Source organism: Nycticebus coucang, chromosome 7 (genome assembly GCF_027406575.1).
Source record: "Nycticebus coucang isolate mNycCou1 chromosome 7, mNycCou1.pri, whole genome shotgun sequence".
NCBI classification, from domain to species: Eukaryota; Metazoa; Chordata; class Mammalia; order Primates; family Lorisidae; genus Nycticebus; species Nycticebus coucang.
Genome location: NC_069786.1, coordinates 92,902,784 through 92,914,929, shown reverse-complemented (window position 1 = coordinate 92,914,929; position 12,146 = coordinate 92,902,784). Strand labels below are relative to the sequence as shown.

The following is a 12,146-nucleotide window of genomic DNA, read 5'->3' as shown; positions in this document are numbered from 1 at the left end:
CGGTGAGACTCTGTCTCTACAAAACAAACAAACAAAAATGTATTTCAGATGTTATTGGGGTACATATGATTTGGTTACATAGTTTGCTTTTGTGGATAAAGTCAGAGTTCTAGGTGTGTTCTTGTCCTAGAGACTGTGCAGTATACACATGCAGTGTACTCACTGGGTGGGAATTTACCCATCCCCTTCTTCCCTGCTCCCTACTTAAATTTAGTTGAATTTTGCTTCCATATGAACTTATAGTTTTTAAGCAATCAGTTCCAGTTAGTCTGAGTACATGTGAGGTTTTTTTTTCCCCATTCTTGCAAAACTTCACTTAGGAGAATGGTCTCAAATTCCATGTAGGTTGTTATAAAAGATACTAGGGCTCCATCTTTTTTATGACTGAGTAGCACTCCATGGTATACATATACTACATTTTATTAATCCATTCATATATTGATGGACACTTGGATTGTTTCCATGTCTTTATTATTATAAATTGTGCTACTATGAAATTCAAGTGCAAGTGTTTTGTTAGTTTTTTAAAAAATATCTGCTTTTCCTTTGGGTAAATCCGTAGTAGAGGGATTGTGGGATGAAATGGTAGGTCTACTTTTAAGTTCTTCAAGGAATACTACTTTCCATGGAAGTTATATTAGTTTGCAGCCCCACCAACAGTGCATGAGTGTTCCTTTCTCTCTGCATCCACAGCAGGATCTGTTGTTTGGGGGCTTTATAATGTGAGCCATTCACACTGGAGTTTGGTGGTTTCTCAGTGTTGTTTTGATTTGCATTCCTTGGTGATTAGAGACAATGAGCATTTTTCATGTATTTGTTGGCCATTAACCTATCTTCATAAGAAAAGTTTCTATTCATGTCTCTTGCTCAGTTTTTACTGTTGCTGTTTGAGTTTTTCTCATTGATTTGCTTAAATTCTTTGTAGATTTCTGGTTATCAGCCTTTTGTTGGATGCATAGCATGCAAATATCTTCTCCCATTCTATAGATTGTCTATTTGCTTTGTTGATTGTGCCTTTGGCTGTGCAAAAACTTTTAACTTGATCATGTCCCACTTATTTATTTTTATTGTTGCCGCAATTGCCAATGGGCTCTTCTCCATAAATTCTTTCCCTGAGCCAATATCTAAAAGGTTGTTCCCCACACTTGACTATTTTTATAGTTTCGTGTCTTAGGTTTGAATCTGTTATCCATCATGTGTTAATTATTGTGAGTGGTGAGAGGTGCGGGACCTTTTTAGTCTTTTACATGTCACTATCCCCAGTTCTGCCAGCACTATTTATTGAATAGAGATTCTTTTCCTCAGTGTATGATTTTGTTTGCTTTTTAAAAGATCATATGACACTGTGAGAATGGTTTAATCTCTCAATTCTCTGTTCTGTTTCAAAGGTCTATTTCTCTATTTTTATGCCAATACCATGCTGTTTTGAACACTGTGCCTTGCAGTATAGTCTTAAGTCTAGTAGAGTGATGCCTCTGTATTTGTTCTTATTTGATAAGATTGCACTGTCTATTTGAGGTCTCTGCTGGTCCCATATGAAGTGTAGGACTTTTTTAAGATAGCTAAAATAGGATTTTGGTATTTTAATGGGAATTTCATTGAATCTGTTCATCACTTTGAATAGTATAAACATTTTGACAATGTTGATTTGGTCAATCCATGAGCATAATATGTTTTTCCATCTGTTAACATCCTGTGCAATTTCTTTACCCAGTGTCTCATAGTTCCCTCTATAGAGATCCTTTATTTTCTTTGTTAAATATTCCAGTGTATTACATTTTCATTGATGCTACTGTGAGTGGTATTGTTTTAAGGTAACAAAAGTAAATAAAGACAAAGATGGACATTAGTCAAGGGAACAATTAGTCAAAAAGTAGTGCCTATATTAGTCAAGGGAACAATTCAACAAAAAGTCATATCAGTCCTAAATATCTATGCACCCTACTTAGGTGCTCCCAGATTTATTAAGCAAATTCTATTTGATCTAAACAAAATGATAGACAACATCATCATTATAGCTAGGGATTTCAACACCCTACTGACGGTACTGTACAGATCCTCTAAGTAGAAATTAAACACAGAAACTTTGGACTTAAACTTTACTCTAAAGCAAATAGGCTTAACAGACATATACAGAACATTCTTCCCCAAGACTATTGATTTTTTTTATTTTATTATTTTTTATTAAGTCTTTTGTACATAGATCATAAATACATTTATGCCCATTTCAGTGTGTTGATTATTTGTACAAATTGGAGTGCTTACATCATACTAATCAGCATAGCTTTCATCTCATTTACCCAATTATAGCATTAGGACATTGTGTTCTACACATGATGGAACCAACTTGTACTTGCCATGTGCTCCATAGTTGTGGTCCCCCTACTATCCCCTATTAACCCTCCCCCAAGACTATTGAATATATATTACTCATGGAACATTCTCCAATATCAATCATATCCTAGGCCACAAAATAAGCCCCAACAAAATTTTAAAAATAGAGATTATACCATGTGTCTTTACAGACCACAGTAGGATAAAATTAGAAATCGATTCCAATACAAACACTCATCCCTACACAAAGTCATGGAAACTAAACAACTTATTGCTCAATAATAGGTGGATCAGGGAGGAGATAAAGACAGAAATCAACAAATTCCTTGAACAAATGACACAAACTATCAAAATCTGTAGGATACTACGAAAGCAGTCCTGAGAGGGAAACTAATTGCTCTAAGAGCTCATACCCAGAAATCAGAAAGGCCACAAATCAACAATCTAAAAAATCATCTCAAGGAACTAGAAAAGGAAGAGCAGACCAACCTCAAACCTACCAGGAGAAAAGAAATAACCAAGGTAAGATCTGAACTAAATGAAATTGAGAACAAAGAAACATACAGAAGATTAATGAAGCAAAAAGTCAGTTCTTTGAAATTATGAACAAAATTAATACATGATAAACCTTTGGCCAAATTAACCAGAAACAAACAAAAAGATCTCTAATAAGCACACTCAAAAACAAAAAAGGGGAAAAACAGCAGATACCACAGAAATATAAAATATTATCACTGAATACTATAAAAATCTCTATGCCCAGAAATTTGAAAATGTGGCAGAATGGAAAAATTCCTGGAATCTCACTATCTCCCTAGACTCAATCAGGAGGAAACAGAACTCCTGAACTGGCCAATATCAAGCACTAAAATTGAAGCAACAATAAAAAAAATCTTCCAATAACCACTAGGCCCAGTTCTCTTGTACCTGGGAATTTCCACATCTGAGTCAAGTTCCCATCCTACCTGGTGAAAAATTAGTAATTCAAGCAAATGGAAAATACTTTTTCTTCATTTCTGATCCCACAGCCCACCCTTCCCCGTCTTTGTTTGCCTAATGGACTGTCCTCTGCAGAGGCCAGAATGTTTGGTGAGTTCTCTGAGAGGTCTTTGCATAGTGTGGGCCACCAAACTGAGCTGGGCCCCACCTGCTTGCTGTGAGAGGAAAGAGTGTATAACTTTGGTATGGGCAGGTGTGGCCTCTCCTGGCTTTCATTCCTGTTAGGGTAGACCTTTCCCCAGCCCTCTGGAGAGCCCTTGCCTAGTATCTGTGCATGACAACACATGGTGAACCTTGGCTTCCCTCCTTACAACTTGGAAAGAGACAGGCCTAGACTCAGGCAACCAACACTAGGAAGGTCCAGGAACTAGACCCCCTTCTTAGGAGTGGATAATGGTTACACTTTATCTAGTTCATAACCCAGCCATGGGGCAGGAAAGGACTGTGGTTTCTCTGAACTTGTTTGAGTGGGAGATGCTCACACTGCCTGAGTGAGTTTGAGTGGAATTCTCAGTTGGAACTGTCCATGGATTCTTGTTCTTTGGCCCACACTGGCTGAGGCTGGAGGCTCACTGCTTATTTGACTTTTATTGCACAGTGGTGGGGGCAGGGGGCTGAGAGGGATGGGATCAGTGAGACTGTCCACGGATTCCCCTTCTTCATCTGTTGGTAGCAGAGGAGGGGCCACAGTTGTTTGAATCTTTGTGTAGCAGAGGCTCCAGCAAAGTCCTGCAGCTCTTTTGAATTGGGTGGAGGAAAGGCTAACACTAAGACACAATCAACTTCCACTATCTCAGCAAGCTGTCCCTCAGAGACTCTTACTGCATACCTGAAACCTGTATACCTGAGCTTTAAGAGGCTGTAGAGGAAGGACAACAAGCACAATCTTTAGCTCATTGGTGAAGGGGTGGTTAGCACCAGTTCTTGGAGCCTCCAGATTGGGTCATACTCCAGATTGGGTTTAGTTGCCAATAGGTCTCCAAGAAACACACCTAACCTCAAAGGATAAAACATGACTCAGTGTGAACGGATGGAAAACAATAATCCAGGCAAATGGAAAGCAGAAAGTGCTCCTGAAGGGTCCCCAATTAAATTATCTCTCAAAATCTATTCAGGAACAAACTATCATTTCAACTAAAAAATGTATAATTAATATTTTTAAAAAGCTGAAAATATTCTTGGAGAGGATCCAGGAGAAGAATTCTGGCAATATGAAAAATCAAAGCAGGTCAACTCCCCACAAGAGATTATAAGGAAGATACGGCAGAAAACACCATCCATAGATAAAGTGCTGAAATGTCAGAAATAGAATTCAGAATATGTATTGCAAATAAGATGATGGAAATTGAGAAGATGGAAATATAAAATAACAAAATAGTCCAAAAGTTGTCTCATGAAATTAGTGAATTTAAAAACAAAGTCACCAAGAATATGGACATAATGAGGAAAGATATAGCAGAGCTTAAGAAATTAAAAGAGGCATTCGAGGAGCTTCTAACCTCAGTAGAGATTCTCATTAATAGAGTTGAATATGGAGAAAAAAAGAATTTCAGAAATTGAAGACAAGTCTTTTGAACTATCCCAATCATTCAAAGAGAAAGAAAAAAGGACAATTAAAACAGAATATTTTCTGAGAGAGTTATGAGATTATTCCAAAAGATCAAATATCCCAATTATAAGGATTCCTAAAGGAAAAGAAGATGGCCCTAAAGGCACAGATACTCTACTTCATACATCATGATGGAGAATTTCCCAAGCAATGCAAGAGACACAGAAATTCAAATAGCAGACTGTTTCAGAAATCCAGCCCAATTCAGTCCAAAGCATCTCCTAGACATATTGTAATTAACTTTGCCACAGTCACTATGAAGAAGAAACTCCTGCAAGAAGCCAGGCATAAGAAAAGTATTACTTACAAAGGGAAAAATATCAAGATGGCCATAGCTCTTTCAGCAGAAACTTTTCAAGCCAGAAGAGGATGGTTATCAGCCAGTAACCTTCTTAATCAAAACCATTTTCAGCCCAGGATCCTGTATCCTGCTAAACTGAGTTTCATTTGTTATTGAGAAATCAAATATTTCACTGACATGCAAATGTTGAAGAAATTTGCCATAACTACAGCAGCTCTACAGAAAGTCCTCAGGACCATTCTTCATGATAACCACCATAGTGGTCCATCACCAAAGTAAATACACCCAGAAATTAAAGGCAAAGCCTAGCCTCCACAAAGGTGCAAGGGATAAAAATAAGCTCAGAACCTCTGAAAAATGAGATAACCAAATCTTCACCATTCTCTCAATAAATGGAATGGCTTAAATTCTCCACTAAAAAGGCATAGGCTAGCTGACGGCTAGCTGAATATTAAAGTTCTAGGCCAATATCTGTTTTCTCCAAGAAACACACCTAACCTCAAAGGATAAAATAAGACTCAATGTGAAGGGATGGAAAACAATAATCCAGGGAAATGGAAAGCAGAAAAAATCAGGGGTTGCAATCTTATTTGCAGATGCACTTGGATTTACACCAACAAAAATAAAGATAAGGATGAACACTACATACTGGCCAATGGAAGCACACAACATGAAAAGATTTCAATAATTAACATTTACACACCCAACCTAAATGCTCCTTTATGTATAAAACAGACCCCAAATGATCTGAACAATATGCTGTCTTTCTGCACTATTGTAGTTGAAGATTTTAACACCCCTTTGACACTACTGGACAGATCCTCTAAGCAGAAACTAAACAAAGAAATAATGGATTTAAACACAACCCTAGAACAAATGGAATTAACAGGCATTTGTAGAACATTTCATTAACAAAACTGAATATATATTCTTCTCACCAGCCCATAGATCATCCTCCAAAATTGATCATATCTTAGGGCACAAAACTAACCTCAACAAACTCAAAATAATATAAATTGTTCCTTGTATCTTCTCAGACCATCATGGGATAAAAGTTGAATTCAACAGAAACACAAATCTTCACCTAATTAATGTCATAAATAACCTTATGCTGAACAATAGCTGGGTCAAAGACAAGATTAAGAAGGAAATCCATTACATTTCTTGAACAAAATGATCATGAAGCCACAAGCTATCAAAACCTGGAAAGACAGTCCTAAGAGGCAAATTTATAGCATTAGATGCCTTCATCAAGAAAACAAGTCAACAACCTAATGGGCCATTTCAATCAACTGAAAAAGGAAGAACAATACAACCCAAACCCAGTAGAAGAAAAAAAAGTAAACAAAATTAAATGAAATTGAAAAAAAAAAAAAAGAATCATTAGGAAGATAAGTGAAACAAATAGTTGGTTCTTTGAAAAAATTAATAAAATTGATAAACCTTTGGCCAGACTAACCAGAAAAAAAAAGTAAAATCTCTAATAACTTCAGTCAGAAATAAAAAAGGGAAAATAACAACACATACCACAGAAATACAAAAGGTCTTCAATAATTACTAGAAAAAACTCTCTGTCCAAAGATATGAAAATGTAGAGGAAATGGACCGATACTTGGAATCACATCACCTTCCTAAACTCAACCAGAATAGACCTATATCAAGCACTTAAATTGCATCAACAATACAAAATCTTCCAAAAAGGAAAAGCCCTGGACCACATGGTTTCACACTAAATTCTACCAAACCTTCAAAGAGGAACAGTACCTATATTGCATAATATATTCAAAACATGAGGAAGGATGTTTCCTTCCATCATGTTCCATGAAGCAAATATCAACCTGATTCCAAAACCAGGAAAGGATCCAAAAACAAAAAAAGAAAACTATAGGCCAATATCATTAATGAATATTGATGCAAAAATATTCAATAAGATACTAGCAAATGGAACACAACCACACATTAAAAAGTTACACATCATGATCAAGTAGGTTTTATCCCAAGGATGCAAGGTTGGTTCAACATACACAAATCCATAAATGTAATTTACTACATACATAAAATAAAAAACAAAGACCATGTGGTTCTCGCAATTGATGCAGAAAAGGCTTTTGACAACATCCAGCATCCTTTTTTAACAAGAACATTTAAGAAAATAGACTTACATGGGATATTTCTTAAACTGATAGAGGCCATTTACAACAAACCACAGCAAATATCATATTGAATGGAGTAAAACTGAAAGCATTTCCACTCAGATATGGAACTAGACAAGGACGCCCACTGTCACCATTGCTATTCAACATAGTGCTGGAAGTTCTTGCCATTGCAATCAGGCAAAAGAAGGAGATTAAGGGTTTTCAAATGGGAGGAGGTCAAAGTCTCACTCTTTTCAGATGACATGATTTTATGCCTGGAAAACCCCAGGGACTCAACTATAAACCTCTTAGAAGTGATTAAGGAATGTAGTAACATGTTGGTACATTGAGTACAAACTCAATGCCCACAAATCTGTAGCCTTTATATATGCCAATAATATTCAAGCTGAGGATAAAAATCAAAGACTCTATACCTTTTACAGTAGCTCCAAAGAAAATGAAATATCTGATGTATATCTAACAAAGGATGCGAAAGATCTCTATGAAGCAAACTATGAAACCCTGAGAAAAGAAATAGCAGAAGACACTAACAAATGGAAGAACATACCATGCTTATGACTGGGAAGAATCGACATTGTTAAAATACCCACACTACCCAAAGTGATCTATAGGTTTAATACAATCCCCAAGAAAACACCAATGTCATATTTTGAAGAACTTGAAAAAATAATACTTCATTTCAACCAGAAAGAATACCAAATAGCCAATGCAATTTTTAGAAATAAAAACAAATCTGGAGGCATCATGTTACCAGACTTCAGATTATACTACAAGTCTATAGTGATCAAAACAACATGTACTGGCACAGTATATAAATCTATGGAATAGAATAGAGAATCAAGAGAGGAATCCAGACACTTTTCATCATCTGATCTTTGATAAAATAAACAAAAGCATACACTGGGGAAAAGAATTCCTGTTTAATAAACAGCACTGGGAGACTAGCTTAGCCACATGTACAAGACCGAAATTGGAGCTGCACCTCTCAACATGGACAAAATTGACACTTGCTGGATAAATTTAAATTTAATTTTAAGACACAAAATAAAAATTCTAGAAGAGAGTGTGGGGGAAATTCTTGACAAAATTGGCTAGGGAAAGATTTTATGAAGACCCTCTTGGCAATTACAACAACACCAAAAATAAATAAATGGGCCATAATCAGGCTAAAAAGTTTCTGCACAGCTAAGGGTGGGTACCACAGCTAACACAAATAGAAAGCCATCGGAATAGGAGCAGATTTTTTGCATGTTATGAATCTGACAAATAGCTGATAACTATAATCTACAGAGAACTCAAATTAATCAAGAAAAGAGCAAACAATCCCATTTATAAGTGGGCGAGAAACTTCAACAGAAACATCTCTGAAGATGACAGTTGAATGGCCAACAAACACATGAAAAATGCTCATTGTCTCTAGTCATCAGGAAAATGCAAATCAAAATCACGAAGAGATATCACCTACCTCCAGTGTGATTAGCCCTATCACCAATTCCCAAATCTGCAGATGCTGGCATGGATATGGAGAAAAGGGAACACTTTTACCCTGCTGGTGGGACTGCAAACTAATACAACCTTTATGGAAAGAAGTATGGAAAATTCTTAAAAAACTAAAAGTCAACCTTCCATTTGATCTTGCAATTCCATTACTAGGTACCTACCCAGAAGAACAAAAATCATTTTACCACAAGGATATTTGTACCAGAATGTTTATTGCAGCCCAATTCACAACTGCCAAGTCATGGAAGCAACCCAAGTGCCTGTCAACCCATGAATGGATGAACAAACTGTGGAATATGTATACCATGGAGTACTATTCAGCAATAAGAAAAGATGGAAACTTTGCATATTTTATGTTTACCTGGATTGAGTTGAAACACGTTATTCTTAGTAAAATATCTCAAGAATGGAAAAATGTATCCAATGTACTCAACTACTAATATGAAATCAGTATATAAACAAATACACGCCCTCATGAAACATAAAACACACATATAGTCTAGCAAGCAGGAGGGGAGAGGAGGCTGGGGGAGAGGAGAGATTGATTAGTAGGAGAAGGGAGGGCAATTGGTAGGGTCTCACCTAATGTGTACCATGTGAGAGTCTTCAGCAGACCCCTTGGGTGAAAGGCTCAACTACAACTTGAACTTTACTTTAGAATCGAAAACAATGTAACCTAAACATTTGCACCCTCATATTAATTTATAATAAATTAAATAAATAAATAAAATCTTCCAATAAAAAAAGCCCCAGACCAGATAGTTTCACACACCAGAATTATACCAAACCTTTCAAAGAAGAGCTTGCAGAATCTATTCAATAACATTGAAAAGGAAGGAACCCTCCCTAGCTCTTTCTACGAAGCAAATATCAGCCTGATACCAAAGTCAGGAAAGGACAAAAAAAAAAAGAAAAAGAAAACTACAGGCCAATATCTTTAATGACTATAGATGCAGAAATATTCAATAAAATCTTAGCAAACAGAATTTAGATGCACATCAAGAAAATAATTCATCCTGACCAGGAACAAACCGACAAACATAATTGACCACATAAACAGAAGTAAAAACAAAGACCATATGATACTCTTAATAGATGCAGAAAAAAGCATTTGACAAAATTCAGCACTACTTTTTGATAAGAACACCTAAGAAAATTGGCATAGATGGGATGTTCCTTAAATTGGTAGAAACTATATGACAAACCCACAGCCAACATCATACTGAATGGTGAAAAACTTTCACCATTTGACCTTAAAAAAGAGATTTAATTTTCTCACCTAATTTGTAGGTCTCGTTTTCTTCCCTATTCTCTCTCTCTGAGTCTGGTAAGAAGAAAGCTAGTACCTTTTGCTTGTAAGAATTGCAATTCTATTTTACACAATTAACGTTTAATCATAACTACAAATAAAAGAATATAAATTTGTTTTACTTAAAGTCACTATATCAAAATGTAAATTTAAAATGTATATTGTAAGTTATCTGCCTTTTATTAAAACATTCCTTAATAACTTAATAAAAAGCTATTTCAATGTTCATTTTAATATCAAGTTACTGTCATATACTGAAAACATCACATGATTTATTTACTAGACTAATCATTCTAAAGTTTTCCTATGGCCAGAATTTATAATTTGCTTTATATCATCTTTTCTATGATTTTATGAGACATGCAATTTGATATTTTAAAAGCCTAATTATCATAAAATCCTGAGATGACCTATGACTACGTATCAGCATATGTATTCCTTTCATAGATATTAATCTGGCTGTTATTTAAATTTCAATGATAGATTAAAGTTATGCTTTAATTCTAGTTTATTTTCTCATCTCTCCAATGCAGGGCATTTTTCTGTTCTCATTGATCTGGTCTGTTGGTGCTTCTTGTGGTGATGATGATCGGTTGAAATTTAACAAGATTCTTCGAGAACTAATGGCAGGTCCAATTTCAGACATAACTCGAAGCAGGTTTAAATTACAGAGTGATACTGAACATACGTCCACAAAGACACTAACTGTCCCATTTCCTGAAAAAGGAACAATTTACGATTATCAATTTATCACTGAGGTAAGATCTCTTCAGCAAGATTTTCAACTACACCCCTGGCAGAGTCCCCTCTCAGACACAGCATGCAGGGGCTCTGTGGCCACCTTCTTCATCACTGTTTACCTTACAAAGCAGTGTGGAGTAGAAGTCAGACGCATCTGGGTTTGAGTCCTAGTAAAGTCACTTTCTTCCTGTACAGTCACTACTTGATATCCCTGAATATAGTTTCTCCCGTGATAAAATGCGGTAACAACAATACCTGATAGGACAGTTGTGGTCATTAAATAGAATCACACATTAAGTCATCTAGCCCAGCACCAGGCATACACTGTCCAGGGGCAACTCTTGGCGATTGATGGTGCATGTTGGTGTATCACAGGCACCAAGAGGCCTGTAGGAATGCAGCTGGTTTAATGTAAATTCAGCATTTCCCAAATAGATTAGACAATAAAACCTGGGTGGTATGTGCTATTTTTGTGTAGCAGCTCCCACGGGTATTGTGCTGGGGACAAAGTTTAGGAATACATATTATGTAAATATATACAAATTTAAGTAAAATTGGGATCACCCCATGTACACAATGGGCAATTATATATTCTTCTATTCTACTTAATACTAATGTTTCTTCACTAATTTTCTAAACCTCTCTTCCTTTTGGGTGGACCATGATTTATTCATAGTTTTCTACCTTTGGAAATTGACTGTTTTTGTTGTTTTGAATTTCCCAGTTTTATAAGTCGTGCTTTGGTAAATATTCTTGGATACAAGTCATTGTGTATATATACAATTATTTCCATAAAAATTTCTAGAAAAGGCATTTGTTCTATTGATTTTTGAATTTTTATAGCTCCTGAGATGTATTGCCCACTAACTTCAGAAGGAATTTTTCCACCCTGCCCAACATAGGTATTATCTTTTTACCTTTGCTACTTTTATTTCATCTCAAATTACTAAATAATATCCTGAATTTTCAGAGTACTTATAGTTTATTAACTAAATTATTTCTATTTTGTTTTCAGTGAAATAGGAAGGCTGGGATTATTTTGCAAATTTTATCATTGAGGGAATGGGGCACAGAGAATTTAAGTGATTGCCTCAAGATTGCACAATCTCTAAATAACTGCACATTTCAGATTTTTTGATGCTTAATCCTTCCTTTCCTGTGTGATGTTGAATGATACATGTCTGAAAAGGTTGTCAA

The 12,146-nt window shown here is 35.8% G+C and overlaps 1 protein-coding gene across 1 annotated transcript in view; it reads left to right on the top strand.

Annotated features, from left to right (window-relative positions):
- DNAH7 (dynein axonemal heavy chain 7) overlaps positions 1 to 12,146 on the top strand; it is a 324,659-nt gene that overhangs the window by 162,750 nt on the left and 149,763 nt on the right. The window contains exon 35 of the mRNA XM_053597477.1: positions 10,742 to 10,966. Coding sequence (XP_053453452.1) covers positions 10,742 to 10,966 — 225 coding nt within the window. The remainder of the gene's footprint in view (positions 1 to 10,741; positions 10,967 to 12,146) is intronic.